Consider the following 16,404-nt stretch of genomic DNA (forward strand, 5'->3'; position numbering starts at 1 on the left):
CATGTGCACAGGTCTGGCGGGGGCACTGGGGCCATGTGTGCAGTGTGTGTGCAGGTGTGGTGGGTGCGCTTGGCCACCCTCGTTTGTGTCTCCTCTGGGCCCCCAAGCACGCTTTTGTGCTGACTGGATCTGCTGGCGAATGTGAGGCCGGAAGGAGGGCAAGGATGTGAAGCCCATGTAAACAGACCTGTCATGGCCACTGTTGTTGCTGCTTCAGTGGGAGGGATTCGAGCGGGTCCGTCTTGTCTGTGATGCCCCTGAGAGTTCTGGAAGAGCCAGGAGAGCCCCTCCAGGGCCAGTTCATGAGCCTGGAGCCCCCCATGTGGGCCCAGGGAGGCCGCCTGGGTCTGGGTCTGGATCCTTCTGGGGGGAAGGTTCAGGTCTGTGCCAGGCAGCTTCTGGCTCAGGTGGGTCCACTCTGCGCAGGAAGCTGCCCCAGGTGAGAGGGGGATGGACACTGGAGCTTCGTCCCCTGGCAAGCTCATTTCCTTTTGTTTCTACACTGAAGTGTAGTCGGTGTTGGCTCTGATGTCTTCTACCTGCTGGCGGTGGGTGGGAAGGACGCCAGGGCGGGCTGGGTCGCACCCTGTCCTGGGAGTTCCCTCGGAGATGTTGGCAGCTCCCTCATGGGAGCAGAAGGGCCTGCAGGCTCCGTGCCGTCCCTGTGAGAACTGGAGTGACATGGCCGTGATGCGCGGAGCTGGCAGGTGGAAGACGGGCAGGCTCGAGGATGCGTTCCATGGGCCCTGCCTGCTATTAAAAGAGGAGCTGGGGCCGGTGCGGTGGCTCACGCCTGTAATCCCGGCACTTTGGGAGGCTGAGGCAGGCAGATCACGAGGTCAGGAGTTGGAGACCAACCTGGCCAACATGGTGAAACCCCATCTCTACGAAAAATACAAAAATTAGCCAAGCATGGTGGCGGGCGCTTATAATCCCAGCTACTTAGGAGGCTGAGGCAGGAGAATCGCTTGAATCCAGGAGGTGGAGGTTGCAGTGAGCCGAGATTGTGCCATTGCACGCCAACCTGGGCGACGAGTGAAACTCCATCTCAAAAAAAAAGGAGGAGCTGTGTGGGTGATTTACATCAACAAAAATGCCTTCTTGTCTTCCTTTTGCTTTTAAGTATTTCGTGATTTTTCTGCAATAAACATATACTATTTTGGTATTAAAAAATATGGGGCGCAGTTATGTCGGATGACAATAAAGGGTTGTTGGGGAGATACTGGAAAAGGCAGCAGGGAGGCTGAACCTGACAGGCTCCACTGCGGGCATCCCAGCCCCCCCCGACGGGCTCCACCACGGGCATCCCAGCCCCCCCCGATGGGCTCCACCATGGGCATCCCAGCCCCGCCCCACAACGGGCTCCACCGCGGGCATCCCAGCCTCCACCGCGGGCATCCCAGCCCCCCCGATGGGCTCCACCATGGGCATCCCAGCCCCCCCCCCGACGGGCTCCACCGCGGGCATCCCACCCCCCCCCGACGGGCTCCACCGCAGGCATCCCAGACCCCCGCCCCCCGACGGGCTCCACCGCAGGCATCCCAGCTCCCACACAGGGAGGTCTGTGGGACACGAGGCCAGCACAGTCGTGATTTCTGTTCAGCTGCATGAGAACTAAAAAAGAAAAAAGCAGTTCATAAGCTCTGCATTTGCCAGGCTGAGGTCCTGGAAAGCAAGCTCTGTTATCATCTCCGTGTTCTTTCCAAAGCATCTGGCACAACCGGTTATGTCTTTGTTTTGTCTTGTTAACTCTGGAAATTCTTAGCTGTCATTTTCCACATGCGAGGGAGCAGGTTACAGACCCAGGTGCACATGTTGGTCCTGGGTTGAGGGTGCCAGGTGCTTCCTTGCCCCGGGAGAAGCACCTGAGCCTCCAGGCGGGCCTCTGACCGCCATGACTGAGCATTTGGGCCACCCCGGGAGCCCAGCCCTGTCCTGTGTCTCTCCTGCCTGGTGAGCAGCGGTGAGGTGTGGGTGCATCCAGCCGAGGTGCAGAGCCCAGATTTGCAGCAGGGTTTCTCCCGCCGCTCCTGATGAGACACAGACTAGCAAGGACTGTCTGTCCCAGCCGGGATTTGTCACTCTGCCTCCCTCCGTTGAGAGTGGAGAGGCCTGGAAGGTCCCCACGGCCTGGGTCTTGCAGATGGCACCAGCAAAGGCCACTGGCCACTCCCTGCTGCTGTCACCTGTCACACAGCAGCAGTCCGGTGGCTCTTCCCGCGAGGCCCTTCACATGCCGCCGAAGGCCAGGCTCCCTAGACTTCATGGTCGTGTTTGCATATTCTGTTGCTGTGATCTGAGACGGCCCCTCTCAGAAGCGGGTGCCACAACCCGCTGGTGGGATGAGTGGGTCACCCAGGTGCGGGTCCCTTGGTGTGTGGAGGGTGGGGCAGGCTCCTTGTAACTGCAGTGTGGCTGACGGGATGTGCCATCCCGTTTAGCTGAGAATTTGGGGTCAGCGGGCTTAGTGCCAGGAAGGCTGTGGCCAAGTGCCATGTCTCCTTCAGGACAAAGGTGTGGGTTTGTTTCCCTGAGAGGGGGTTTATGTGGAGCGTGGTACGGGAGGCACACGTGCTGCTGGCTTCTCCGCACACAGGTGGGCGGGTGGACGTGAGTGGGCACGGCTTGGCAGTAGCTCCCATTTTACATGTCACTTGCTCCTGGGCAGAGCCTGGGTGCAGGGATGCAGGAGGAGGGCTTCACTCTCGCTGGCGGTACCTTGGGAGCTTCAGCCACATGGGTGGAAGGGGCATGTGTTTGTCAAAATTCATCAAAATGTTCAAACCTCGGATCTTTGTATTTTGTGCTTTGTAAGTTACAGCTCAGTAAAAAATGATAGCAAAAAGGACACTGACTCTTAGGCCCAGCAGTTCTACTTCTGGGAATTTATCGTGTAGGTCGAGTTGATCAAAAAAAGGTGTAAACGTGCTCAGATGCATATTGCCACCGTTACCCAAGAGCCGGCGCAGTACCAGTTCACGAGCAGGCGGGGGCGCTGCGCCTGAGCTCAGGGCGTGCCGGTGGGAGCAGCGCAAGTGCCTCCACCCCCTTGACCCCGCCCGCGCGGCACGAGCGGCACCGTGGACACGTCTGTAGACGCTGAGGAAACTGACTGTCAGGGCGGCTCCTAGAGGGGCCTGGAGCAGGGCGAGTGCGCGTCCTGACTCATCCCCTAGAGCGGGGGAGCGCGCGTCCTGACTCATTCCCGAGAGCACTCGCTCGTTCTTTTGTTTTGTTTTTTGAGACGGGTCTCGCACTGTCGCCAGGGCTGGAGTGCCGTGGCGCGATCTCCGCTCACTGCAACCTCCGCCTCCCGGGTTCAAGCGATTCTCCTGCCTCAGCCTCCCGAGTAGCTAGAACTAGGTGTGCACCACCGCGTCCAGCTAATTTTTGTATTTTTAGTAGAGACGGGGTTTCACCATGTTGGCCAGGATGGTCTCCATCTCTTGACCTTGTGATCCGCCTGCCTCGGCCTCCCAAAGTGCTGGGATTACAGGCGTGAGCCACAGTGCCCGGCCAAAGTCGCCAGTTTTTTAAAAATCAGATCATTTTTAGAAAACAGAAGGTAGTGGAAGAGTCTGTTTGCCCCGTGCTCTGCCCCCTGGAGACACGCAGCTGAGGGTGCTTAGGGTGCCGTTCGTTAGGCGGCTGCTGGTCACCGAGAGTCTCCTTTTGGTTTCTCACTCCGTGGTCATTTGGGTCCCTGCGGCCTCACTGTGACCCCCGCCGGAGCAAGCCTCCGGGTCCTCCTGTGCCATCGCCCCTGCCCGTAACCCCTGCTCCTCAGACATGGCCATCCCAGGAAGTGGGGGCCTGCTCAGGGCAGCAGCCAGGAGGTGTGGCCAGGGCCTCCCCCTCCGCCTCACAGCACACTTGGAGCCTGAGGCAGCCCATCAGCCGGGAGGCGGGCCTTCTGCTCTCCTTCTCGAGTTTTCGGTTCCATGCGAATAGGGGTGTTTGCCACAGAAAACAGGTCAGCATAAAAAGTTACTCCTCTCCAGCCTTTTAGCATTTGTTTTATGTCCATATAAACTTCTTCAGTGTAATGTGTTGTGTGTTTATACTTTTCTTTTTAAAAATCACGCTGGGCCGGGCGCGGTGGCTCACGCTTGTCATCCCAGCACTTTGGGAGGCCGAGGTGGGCAGATCACGAGGTCAGGAGATCGAGACCATCCTGGCTAACACGGTGAAACCCTGTCTTTACTAAAAAAAAAACAAAAAAATTAGCCGGGCATGGTGGCGGGCACCTGTAGTCCCAGCTACTCAGGAGACTGAGGCAGGAGAATGGCGTGAACCCGGAAGCGGAGATGGTGCGGCTGCACTCCAGCCTGGGCGACAGAGTGAGACTCCGTCTCAAAAAAAAAAAGAAATCATGCTGGGCTGGGCACAGTGGCTCACACCTCTTATCCCAGCACTTTAGGAAGTTGAGGCAGGAGGATCACTTGAGGCCAGGGGTTCAAGACCAGCCTGGGCAACACAGCAAGATCCCATCTCTAAAAAATGTTTTAAAAAACTTAGCCAGACGTGGTGGTTCACACCTGTATTCCCAGCCACTCAAGAAGCTGAGGCTCAGAATATCAGGCTGCAGTGAGCCATGATCGTGCCACTGCATGAACCCCAGCCTGGCTGACGGAGTGAGACCCTGTTTCAAAAAAAAAGAAAATGCCATCCGCAGTGCTGGGACCTGCGTTATTACCTCACCTGGGTTGCACACCTCTCCTTGGCCAGCATGCACGCTTTTACATGCGCTGCTGCTGTCTTCAGCATCTGCACGGTACATTTCACTGCCGCTTACTCAGCTGTCCCCTGAGTCTGGACATTTAATTTGTGTCTGGCTTGTCGTTGTTATCAGCGCCACTGTGACACACATCCTCAGTTACTTCCGAGTTGTGGTCTTGCCATGTGGGAGGTTGCCATGCGGGAGGTTGCCACTCGGGAGAGTGGGCTGTGTTGTACGCTTTGGTGGCCCACTCCCCAGTCTCTCCACCTCCCCCAGCAGCAAATGAGCCAGCCCCAGTCCCTGTGCCCCAACCTCCAGGGTTAACCCCTGGGTGTGCATTCGTTTATTCTGAATCTTATCATTTATCGCCCACCAGACTGACTTGGCCATCTCTGGCCTCGAAGGGTCTCCCTCAGCAAGAGGTGTCCTTCCTGAGCTATCGCTCCATCCTGAGCAAGGCCTTCGCCCTGGGAGCTTAGTAATGTCAACCTTGTTCTAAACAGGACCTGGGGCTACACTTGAGTCTTCCAGATATGGAAAGATGGTTCTAAGAGGCTCTAAAAACCCTAATTTTCAGATGGACAGTGCCCTCTTCTTTCAGCCTCAGCCCCTTGTGTGATAGGCTCTTCCACTACGTGAAGGTTTAGTCAGCCTAGGAAGTAGGGTGGATCACAGCTCATTGGCTGGATCTCGTTGCAGAATTGTAGGGTGGGAGTGGACGTTGGGGAGAGGCGGGCATAGGGGAATGGGCCTGTGATGTCACCGTTTCGCCCGACAGGGCTCTGAGTGTGAGCAGCGTGCTCCCCTGTGCTGCTGGAGAGCCATGACTGTCACTGCCGAGATATTTAGGGCAGGTGGAAACAGCCCAGAGCTGAGCTCCAAGTAATTGGTCTCTAAGGGATGTGGCGAAAAGTCCCCGTGGCAAAACCTGCTCTGCCTGGCTGGGGGAGCTTCACAGAAACTGTCCTGGAGGGACTGGCATTCTGCTCTGCAAGTTTTAGGTTGGAAAACTCAGAAATGCCCCCACTCAGCTCTGTCCCAGGTACTCCCGGGGGGATTCACTGATGGACTGGCCGAGAGGACACTTAGCTTCCACAGCTGCACGTCCCCCAGCTGCCAGAACCCCTCATCTGCCTGCCCAGGAAACTTCCACAGGCTGATGGCTCCAGGGGAGGGAGGGGAAGCGGCATTTCTGACACCATGGAAGGCACCCACCCCCCTGCTGCAGTCCTGCCAGGTGAGGGCAGGGGTGAGGGGCAGGGCTGCACCAGCTGTGTGTGGAGGGTATGGTTCATCTGCCCATCCGCCAAGTAATAAGCATCTTTGGCCCTGCCCGGGAACTGAGGCCCCTGCACCTGAGCGTCCCTGGGCCTGGGCTGGCCATGCGTGTCAGTGACCCCTGGTGACCCCCAAGTCTCTGTTGCAGGGGATCCTCTTGGTGTATGACATCACCAACCGCTGGTCCTTTGACGGCATCGACCGCTGGATCAAGGAGATCGATGAGGTAGGCCTGGGTCCGGGGAGCCCTCCCGGGGAAGGCAGGCTGGATGGAGGTACCTGGGCCCCGGGTAGGCTCTGGATTCCCGCCTGCCGCCCCTCCTGTGGCCCCGGCTCTGCACCCTGCACTGTCCCACGGCCTACGCCTGGGCATGCTGGTCACTGTGCACATGACAGCCGGGCGTGGAGCCCAGCAAGACCAGGAGCTACGGGGCCACCCGGAAGGGCCTGCACTGTAGGGCCTGAGCCCTGGGCTCTGCCCACCTTGACCTCCCACGGCCCTCACCCCATCATAGTCCAGACAGTGAGGGCGGGCCCTGCTGCGGCTGAGGGGTGGGTGGCACCCTGCGTTTGTGCGTCTGCTGAGTTCTGTGCCCCCAGCATGCACCCGGAGTCCCCCGGATCTTGGTTGGAAACCGGCTGCACCTGGCCTTCAAGCGGCAGGTCCCGACGGAGCAGGCCCGTGCATACGCAGAGAAGAACTGCATGACCTTCTTTGAGGTCAGCCCTCTGTGCAACTTCAATGTCATCGAGTCCTTCACGGAGCTGTCCCGCATCGTGCTCATGCGGCACGGCATGGAGAAAATCTGGAGGCCCAACCGAGGTGGGTGGGCCGGTGCCGGCCAGCCCTGAGGTCCCCGAACCTGGGCTGCCCTGATCACATGGAGGCTGAGGGGGGCCAGGGGGCCAGTGAGGGAGGTTCAGGCAGGTCCCTTGGCAACGCGCAGTAGGGGCTCGGCCGGCGGCAGGTCAGTGACTTGGTAAGAGCAGCCTCGGGGGAGAGGCGGCAGCACTGGGGGGCACAGGAGCAGCTGATGACCCCCCCTCAGGGTGCCGCCGTGGCCGCTGCACTCTGCCATGCCTGTGGGTCCCTGGCATTGCTGGTGTGGGCAGTGTGTGCTCGCTCCTTCCTGGTTCCGGGGCTGGTCCTGCTGTCAGGGGAGCACAGGAGCCGTGCCTGCAGCTTTGTGTTGTGTCATCTGCTCTTCCTGGGTGGCCACGTCCTTGATCAGAGGCTCCCATGAAGCCCCCCCTCAGGGAGGTGGTACTGTTGATTTTGTGGTGCCTCCCAGCAGGGTTCACCGCTGAACAGAGAGAGGGTGGCTGACGGTGTCACTGTCCTTCTTAAGAGGAAGCACGGGCCTGGCACGGTGGCTCACTCCTGTAATCCCAGCACTTTGGGAGGCCGCAGCAGGTGGATCACCTGAAGTCAGGAGTTCGAGACCAGCCTGGCCAACACGGTGAAACCCTGTCTCTACTAAAAATACAAAAATCAACCGGGCGTGGTGGCGCACGCCTGTAGTCCCAGCTATTCGGGAGGCTGAGGCAGGAGAATCGCTTGAACCCAGGAGGCGGAGGTTGCAGTGAGCGGAGATTGCGCCACGGCACTCCAGCCTGGCAACAGAGCGAGACCCGTCTCAAAAAACAAAACAAAAGAACGAGCGAGTGCTCTAGGGAATGAGTCAGGACGCCCGCTCCCCCGCTCTAGGGGATGAGTCAGGACGCTTGAAGGGCCAGATCACGCAGCCCTCACACTGGGAGCTGCGTTATCCAGGCCAGGAACTGGGCAGAGCAGCCTCTGGAAGCCCCGCAGCAGCACCGCCCAGCGTGCCTGGCTTTAGGGAGCAAGGCAGGGGATGGGGTGCCAGTGGACACATCTGTGCTGGGCAGAGAAGTTTGGGCGTCGAGGTCCTCCAGGAGCCCCGCCTGGGAACACCTCTAGGAGTGTGGAGACCCCGCCAGGCTTCTCTTGGGCACCTCAGGTCTCCCTGCACAGGGCCTCCCCCCCACAGCCCCATGGTCTGACACCCCCTCTGCCCCACAGTGTTCAGCCTGCAGGACCTCTGCTGCCGGGCCATCGTCTCCTGCACCCCCGTGCACCTCATCGACAAGCTTCCACTGCCCGTCACCATCAAGAGCCACCTCAAGTCCTTCTCGATGGCCAACGGCATGAACGCGGTCATGATGCACGGCCGTTCCTACTCCCTGGCCAGCGGGGCCGGGGGCGGCGGCAGCAAGGGCAACAGCCTTAAGAGGTCCAAGTCCATCCGCCCACCCCAGAGCCCCCCCCAGAACTGCTCGCGGAGTAACTGCAAGATCTCCTAGCGGGGACGGGCGGGGCCGCCTGTGCAGATGCCAGGAGGGCTCGAGCTGGACACTCCTGGCTGGACGCCAGGCCAGTGCCGCCTGCGTGGAGACTGTCCACACAGCTGCCTCAGAAGCGCCGGGCTTTCCTCACACCTGAGCCGGGTGCGAGGAGGAGCATGCACGGACCACGCGCGGCAGGCGGGAGGAGGGGGCGCGGCTGGGCTGCTGGTGCTTCCGGGAATCTTGGTCTGAAACAAGCCGGGCCTCCCCAGCTGCCTGGGCTCGACCGGCGGGGAACCTGGTTGGCCTTTCTTATTTATATAGAGAACACTTCACTTTTTTGTACATTTTTAAGGGGCCTTCAGGGAAGCCTGGGTGTGGCCCGGTGGTGGTGCACTGGTGACTTCATGGCCACGCCAGCTGTGGGGACGCACTTGGGACTCCTCGAGAGGGGATTCGCAGCCGCGATGGCAAGGCATCCTGTGAATTCATGCACTGCGAGTGGCGGGGCTGCCCAGAGGCCGGGGGAGCAGACAGGGCCGGTGCTCCCTCTGGAAGCTTGGGTGACCTGGTCCCTGGCTCCCACGGGATGGAGGGTGTGGTCCTGTGGTCAGAGCCCAAGCAGCACTCAGGAGAGGGGAGAAAGGAGGTGCACCTGGGAGCCCACACTTTTGTTGCTCCCCAAATCCCTCCCCACATGGGGCTGAGAACCTTCCTGCTGTGATGTGACACCTTCGGGGACATTGACCACTCAAAACTCAGATCATCTCGCCCACCCTGGAGAGTGCAGAGCTATCTGTAGACTTAGGAATACTCGATGGGCAGCGGTACAGACCCCGGACACCTGCGTGCAGCCTCCTGTTCTCGGCAGCTTCTGTCGCTGGCCCTGGGGTCCCCACAGCTGCAGCTCTCCTGTGAGGTTGCACGGCATCAGAACCATCCTGACCTTCTTAGGGACGTGCCTGGAACCACCTCGTCCACGTCCATGTCCACCTGGGGGTCTCGGGAGGCTAGGCCCCTCCTCAAAGGCCCACCAGCCCGGCGCTCATGCTGAGCCCCAGGCACGCAGGGCCGGCCACCTCTCTCCTGAAGCCATTGGCTGCTCCTCCACCCAGTGCTTCTGCCCATGCCTGCCCCAGCAGCCCCTCTGCAGGGTTGCCGTCGCCTGGGCCTGCCCACAGCACTGGTGCTCACCTCTACCTCCTGTCCTCAGGCCGTGCGGCACAACATGGCCAGCACGCAGAAGGAGCCCTCCCGGGACCCAGGACCCCCCCGTGGTGGACTCCGCGGCACATGCTTCCCAAGGTGGTCCCACGGAGGGTGTTACTGGGCACCAGTGGACTCGCCCCATGGCCCATTCCAGGGAGATGAGGGCTGTGGCCTGCGTGAACTACCAGATGAGTAAGGGAACCCCAGGCAGGCGGCCCTGCCACAGCCCCCAAAGACACTGGCCTCCTGCTCCACCTTCCCTGTCCTGGCCCCACCTGTCCTGTTGCTGCCAGCAGGGCCCTTGTTTGGGATTATGAACAAACCTCACACACTTTGAGGACCTGGATGGTCCTGCATTCACGGCATCAACACTACCGGCACTGCTGTTAGACACTCCGCCATTCCTGGTTCTTTGCGAACCGTTCTTTGTACAGTAAATGTAATTCAGCTGTGGTCCCCACGTTTTGCTGTGTCTGGTGGGGTGGGTCTGGCAGTGGCGGTGCCCCGTGCCAGGGGCCAGTGCTGCTTCATACCTGGCAAACTGACCTCTGGCCTTTGTTTTGCCTGCTGTTCCCTGCGCTGACCGGGCTGACCTGCCGCGGTTGGCTGGGTTCGCCTCAAAGTGAGGGCTGGAGCTGGGCTGGAGCAGCTGGGCCTGGTCACGGCCATTCTCCTCTTCCCGGTGGATGGAATCCCAGCTGGGCTGTGCTGAGCCCCCGCTCACAGTCCCCGGCAGCAGATGGCCTGGGGTGGACTGTCCCCAACAGCAGCAGGACTCCAGAGGGCCGGGTCCTCCAGTCAGTCGGCCCCGTCAGCAGAGAGCCGCCTGCACGCTGGCCAATCTGGTGCCTGCTATGCCCGGCCCAGGGGGGTGTGGACGCCCCAGAGGTCACAGCTGAGCTGGAACGGGGCACTCCAGTTGGTACAGGGACCACAGCCTCTGGCTCAGGTGCCTCCCTGTGCTGTTTCGTGGGCATGTCCGGGCCTTAAGCCCCTCCCTGGCAGCTCCAGCCCAGCCGCCTGCTGCTGGGTCTGGCCTAGCTACCCCCACCCCCACGCTATCAGGGCCCACCCCCGGTCCCCTTGTAGAGCAGGGACTGTGGCGCCTGGAGCCATCTCCGGGTCTCATTCTGACCAGACCAGGCTCCTCTTACCCTGCCTCCTCGGTCAGAGGTCAGACACAGGGTCAGGGGGACACTCCCATCCGGTCTCAAGAGAACCACTCCCTGAGGCCCCAGACATCTGGAGCCACAGAGGGTTTGGAAGGGTAGATTCCAGGCAGCCTTTTGTCCTGCTGCGCCAGGCAGGCCAGCCCCCTGCCCTCCCCAGCGAAGAGAAGCCAGCCTGGGGATGTGTGCCTCGCCGACGGGGGGCTGGGGCAGGGCAAGGCTCTGTTGCCTTGGGACACTTGCTCTTTTCAGCTGCAGACGCCCTTGCACTTGGCCTTCCCTCGGGCGGTGCCATCCCACGGGGAGCCACATCCAGGGCTGCACGGTGCGTGGGCCGAGGCTCCAGCGTCAGCGTTTGGGGCTGTTCTTATGTTTGTGGCGGCCACAGGCCTCTTCCTGCTGCACCTGCCCCGCCTTGGGGACAGGCCTGAGCCCCAAGCCCGCAGCCTGGTTTCAGGGATGGGGTCTCTGGGAATGCAGTCCTGCCGGGTTGGGCCCCACTCCAACAGGGGCAGCAGAGCAGAGGAGGCCGGGCTGTGCTGGGCGTCCTGCAGACCCCTGTGCCCCTGAAACAGCCATGGAGGGGGAAGAAACCTTGGAGCGGAGTGAATCCCTCGGCCCGACCCGGATGCACGTGACCGTTGCCAGCCTGGACCTGGCCTGGGGGACCCAGGCTGTGGTCAGCCACGCTCTGCAGGGAGGGCCTGTGCCTGCCACCCCCATGGCATAGGAGCCTGGGGTCCAGAGGGCGTCAGGGACAAAAGCTGGGATCTGCTGGCCCTGCCCCCACCCTACTGAGGGTCGTCAAGGAGACTGATCTCAGCCCAGGGATGGAGGAAGGGGTTCAGGTTACAGGGTCCCCTCCCCTCCCCCTCTCCAGCCAGAGCCAGGCCTTCTCCGCCCCCGGTGACCCTCATGGCCAGTGGCTCTGTGCTCATGGGCCTCTGGCCCCTCCCCAACCTCCTCCCCTCTGCCCTGTGCTGACCAGGGCCTGGGAGCCCCCGCACGGTTCAGACAGAGGAGCCAGGCTGAAGCTGGAGAGGAACCAGCATCACACAGACAGCCTCTGAGAACTTGGAGACCCTGTTACCCACCCAGCAGGGGTGTCAGGACAAGCATCTGCTGCAGGCTTCAGCCTCAGGGGCAAAAGGGAGCCCCGGGGTCCTGGTGGGGGCGCCGACCACAGGCCCGGAGGGTGGATGCCTACAGGAAGCTGGGCTCTGTGGAGCCCGAGGAGGGGCTGGTGGCCACACCCCCCGGCCCCCTGGCTCGGTGGCCCTCATGCCCGCCCTACGTCCACTCCTGCCGCTTCTGCTCCTCCTCCGGCTGACCTCGGGGGCCGGCTTGCTGCCAGGGCCGGGGAGCCACCCGGGCGTGTGCCCCAATCAGCTCAGCCCCAACCTGTGGGTGGACGCCCAGAGCACCTGTGAGCGTGAGTGTAGCAGGGACCAGGTGAGTGTGGTCGGGCCAGGGTCCCGGGGCTCAAGGCAGCCAGCCTGGGCAAGACCCTGCTGGAGGTGCCACCTTCTGCCTGGGCTCCCCAGACTTCTGGGGGGTCTGGGTCTGGGCCTCTTAAGGGGCCCAGAGACACCCCCCATCATTGCCCTCATTTGTCTTAAGAATAAGAGCCCTCCCCACTCCAGCTTTCATGCTCCCCATGTGCCTCCACCCTGGGCACCATCATCCTCGGCGACCACCCCCACCCCGTCACTGCCTCTCCTCCCACCCTCTCCTCCCACCCACTCCTCCCACCCACTCCTCCCACCCACTCCTCCCATCCACTCCTCCCATCCACTTCTCCCACCCCATCACTGCCTCTCCTTCCATCTTCTCCCATCCACTCCTCCCATCCACTTCTCCCACCCCATCACTGCCTCTCCTTCCATCTTCTCCCATCCACTCCTCCCATCCTCTTCTCCCACCACCCTGTCACTGCCTCTCCTTCCATGCTCTCCTCCCACCCTCTCCTCCCACCCTCTCCTCCCACCCTCTCCTCCCACCCACTCCTCCCACCCACTCCTCCCACCCTCTCCTCCCACCCTCTCCTCCCACCCACTCCTCCCACCCTCTCCTCCCACCCTCTCCTCCCACCCTCTCCTCCCACCCTCTCCTCCCACCCTCTCCTCCCACCCACTCCTCCCACCCTCTCCTCCCACCCACTCCTCCCACCCTCTCCTCCCACCCACTCCTCCCACCCTCTCCTCCCACCCTCTCCTCCCACCCTCTCCTGCCACCCTCTCCTCCCACCCACTCCTCCCACCCACTCCTCCCACCCTCTCCTCCCACCCTCTCCTCCCACCCACTCCTCCCACCCTCTCCTCCCACCCTCTCCTCCCACCCACTCCTCCCACCCACTCCTCCCACCCTCTCCTCCCACCCTCTCCTCCCACCCTCTCCTCCCACCCACTCCTCCCACCCTCTCCTCCCACCCTCTCCTCCCACCCTCTCCTCCCACCCACTCCTCCCACCCTCTCCTCCCACCCTCTCCTCCCACCCACTCCTCCCACCCTCTCCTCCCACCCTCTCCTCCCACCCTCTCCTCCCACCCTCTCCTCCCATCCTCTCCTCCCACCCTCTCCTCCCATCCACTCCTCCCACCCTCTCCTCCCACCCTCTCCTCCCACCCTCTCCTCCCACCCTCTCCTCCCATCCACTCCTCCCATCCTCTCCTCCCACCCTCTCCTCCCACCCTCTCCTCCCACCCTCTCCTCCCATCCACTCCTCCCACCCTCTCCTCCCACCCACTCCTCCCACCCTCTCCTCCCACCCTCTCCTCCCACCCTCTCCTCCCATCCTCTCCTCCCACCCTCTCCTCCCATCCTCTCCTCCCACCCTCTCCTCCCATCCACTCCTCCCATCCTCTCCTCCCACCCTCTCCTCCCATCCTCTCCTCCCACCCTCTCCTCCCACCCTCTCCTCCCACCCACTCCTCCCACCCTCTCCTCCCACCCACTCCTCCCATCCTCTCCTCCCACCCTCTCCTCCCACCCACTCCTCCCACCCTCTCCTCCCACCCTCTCCTCCCACCCTCTCCTCCCACCCACTCCTCCCACCCTCTCCTCCACCCTCTCCTCCCACCCTCTCCTCCCACGCTCTCCTCCCACCCTCTCCTCCCACCCTCTCCTCCCACGCTCTCCTCCCACCCTCTCCTCCCACGCTCTCCTCCCACCCTCTCCTCCCACCCTCTCCTCCCACCCACTCCTCCCACCCACTCCTCCCACCCTCTCCTCCCACCCTCTCCTCCCACCCTCTCCTCCCACCCTCTCCTTCCGTCCTCTCCTCCCACCCACTCCTCCCACCCTCTCCTCCCACCCTCTCCTCCCACCCTCTCCTTCCGTCCTCTCCTCCCACCCACTCCTCCCACCCTCTCCTCCCACCCACTCCTCCCACCCTCTCCTCCCACCCACTCCTCCATCCTCTCCTCCCACCCTCTCCTCCCACCCTCTCCTCCCACCCTCTCCTCCCACCCACTCCTCCCACCCTCTCCTTCCATCCTCTCCTCCCACCCTCTCCTTCCATCAACTGTCCTCCCTGTCCTCCCACCCTCCTTCCATCCGGGACCAGTGCAGATGGTGGTGGGGGTGCTGCAGCCGATGTCCAGCCTTTGTCCTGGCCTGCACCACCTGCTGGGTGGGCCTGAGCACTGTATGCCCTCCTTGGGCCTCAGTTTCCTCGTCTGTACAACGTAAAGAGTAACGGAACTTGCTTGTGGGTGTGAGGATTCTGGAAGGTGAAGCCAGGTGGCACCTCTGGCGAGGTGGCTCCTCACACAGGATGGAAAGGACACTGAGTCCCTGGGGAGGCAGCCCTGGAGGCAGCCACAGAGCGGGGGGCTCCCTGCTACCCCACCTGGGCCTCCCCTTGCAGGGGCCAAGCCAGAGCCCCCGGGCGGGGGGCATCGGGGCTCCCACCTAAGTGTCCCCCATCCCCAGGACTGTGCGGCTGCTGAGAAGTGCTGCATCAACGTGTGTGGACTGCGCAGCTGTGTGGCAGCACGCTTCCCCGGCAGCCCAGCTGCGCCCACGACAGCGGCCTCCTGCGAGGGCTTTGCATGTCCACAGCAGGGCTCGGACTGCGACATCTGGGACGGGCAGCCCGTGTGCCGCTGCCGCGACCGCTGTGAGAAGGAGCCCAGCTTCACCTGCGCCTCGGATGGCCTCACCTACTACAACCGCTGCTATATGGATGCCGAGGCCTGCCTGCGGGGCCTGCACCTCCACATCGTGCCCTGCAAGCACGTGCTCAGCTGGCCGCCCAGCAGCCCGGGGCCGCCGGAGACCACTGCCCGCCCCACACCTGGGGCCGCGCCCATGCCTCCTGCCCTGTACAGCAGCCCCTCCCCACAGGCGGTGCAGGTGGGGGGTACGGCCAGCCTCCACTGCGACGTCAGCGGCCGCCCGCCGCCTGCTGTGACCTGGGAGAAGCAGAGTCACCAGCGGGAGAACCTGATCATGCGCCCTGATCAGATGTATGGCAACGTGGTGGTCACCAGCATCGGGCAGCTGGTGCTCTACAACGCGCGGCCCGAAGACGCCGGCCTGTACACCTGCACCGCGCGCAACGCCGCTGGGCTGCTGCGGGCTGACTTCCCACTCTCTGTGGTCCAGCGAGAGCCGGCCAGGGATGCAGCCCCCAGCATCCCAGCCCCGGCCGAGTGCCTGCCGGATGTGCAGGCCTGCACGGGCCCCACTTCCCCACACCTTGTCCTCTGGCACTACGACCCGCAGCGGGGTGGCTGCATGACCTTCCCGGCCCGTGGCTGTGATGGGGCGGCCCGTGGCTTTGAGACCTACGAAGCATGCCAGCAGGCTTGTGCCCGCGGCCCCGGCGACGCCTGCGTGCTGCCTGCCGTGCAGGGCCCCTGCCGGGGCTGGGAGCCGCGCTGGGCCTACAGCCCGCTGCTGCAGCAGTGCCATCCCTTCGTGTACGGTGGCTGCGAGGGCAACGGCAACAACTTCCACAGCCGCGAGAGCTGCGAGGATGCCTGCCCCGTGCCGCGCACACCGCCCTGCCGTGCCTGCCGCCTCCGGAGCAAGCTGGCGCTGAGCCTGTGCCGCAGCGACTTTGCCATCGTGGGGCGGCTCACGGAGGTGCTGGAGGAGCCCGAAGCCGCCGGCGGCATCGCCCGCGTGGCGCTCGAGGACGTGCTCAAGGATGACAAGATGGGCCTCAAGTTCTTGGGCACCAAGTACCTGGAGGTGACGCTGAGTGGCATGGACTGGGCCTGCCCCTGCCCCAACATGACGGAGGGTGACGGGCCGCTGGTCATCATGGGTGAGGTGCGCGATGGCGTGGCCGTGCTGGACGCCGGCAGCTACGTCCGCGCCGCCAGCGAGAAGCGCGTCAAGAAGATCTTGGAGCTGCTGGAGAAGCAGGCCTGCGAGCTGCTCAACCGCTTCCAGGACTAGCCCCCGCAGGGGCCTGCGCCACCCCGTCCTGGTGAATAAACGCACTCCCTGTGCCCCAGACCTCCTGGCTTGCTGCTGCTGGTCGGGCGACCCTCATCCTTCCAGGTGCCCCATCCCCAGCCAGTTTCCGCTGGGGCCTTGACACCCACTGGGGCTTGGGCTTTGGTACAAGGTCACCAGGGAGTGCCTGTCCGCCCCTGCATCCCCAACCAGCTCCATCCTGCCTCAGCAGCTGTCTCGGCCCCAATCCCACTGCCCGAGCTCCAGCAGCAAGGATCAGGACGTCCCAAGCCCTTGACCCCACAGGAGACCC

At 62.8% G+C, this 16,404-nt stretch overlaps 2 protein-coding genes across 4 annotated transcripts in view; both read left to right on the forward strand.

Annotated features, from left to right (window-relative positions):
• The window catches only part of RAB40C (RAB40C, member RAS oncogene family), a 36,521-nt gene extending 26,554 nt beyond the window's left edge, over window positions 1–9,967 (forward strand). For all 3 annotated transcript variants that reach the window (XM_055364814.2, XM_063699863.1, XM_055364816.2), the window contains exons 5-7: window positions 6,147–6,224; window positions 6,599–6,821; window positions 8,043–9,967. In XM_055364814.2, the coding sequence (XP_055220789.1) occupies window positions 6,147–6,224; window positions 6,599–6,821; window positions 8,043–8,323 (582 nt within the window). In that variant the 3' untranslated portion in view covers window positions 8,324–9,967. The remainder of the gene's footprint in view (window positions 1–6,146; window positions 6,225–6,598; window positions 6,822–8,042) is intronic.
• A 116-nt stretch (window positions 9,968–10,083) lies between these two features.
• WFIKKN1 (WAP, follistatin/kazal, immunoglobulin, kunitz and netrin domain containing 1) lies at window positions 10,084–16,384 on the forward strand. The gene is made up of 2 exons (XM_055364804.2): window positions 10,084–12,135; window positions 14,616–16,384. The coding sequence occupies exons 1-2, from the start codon at window positions 11,965–11,967 to the stop codon at window positions 16,089–16,091; spliced, it is 1,647 nt and encodes a 548-aa protein (XP_055220779.2). The 5' UTR covers window positions 10,084–11,964; the 3' UTR covers window positions 16,092–16,384.
• The last annotated feature ends 20 nt before the right edge of the window (window positions 16,385–16,404 follow it).

Source organism: Gorilla gorilla, chromosome 18 (assembly GCF_029281585.2).
Source record: "Gorilla gorilla gorilla isolate KB3781 chromosome 18, NHGRI_mGorGor1-v2.1_pri, whole genome shotgun sequence".
Lineage (NCBI taxonomy): Eukaryota > Metazoa > Chordata > Mammalia > Primates > Hominidae > Gorilla > Gorilla gorilla.

What these genes read in the sequence shown, in the direction of transcription:
- WFIKKN1 (XM_055364804.2), top strand. Translation starts at nt 11,965, where the DNA reads ATGCCCGCCCTACGTCCACTCCTGCCGCTTCTGCTCCTCCTCCGGCTG. An exon ending in GTGAGTGTAGCAGGGACCAG is followed by an intron (nt 12,136 to 14,615) that starts GTGAGTGTGGTC and finishes CCCCATCCCCAG; the next exon opens with GACTGTGCGGCTGCTGAGAA.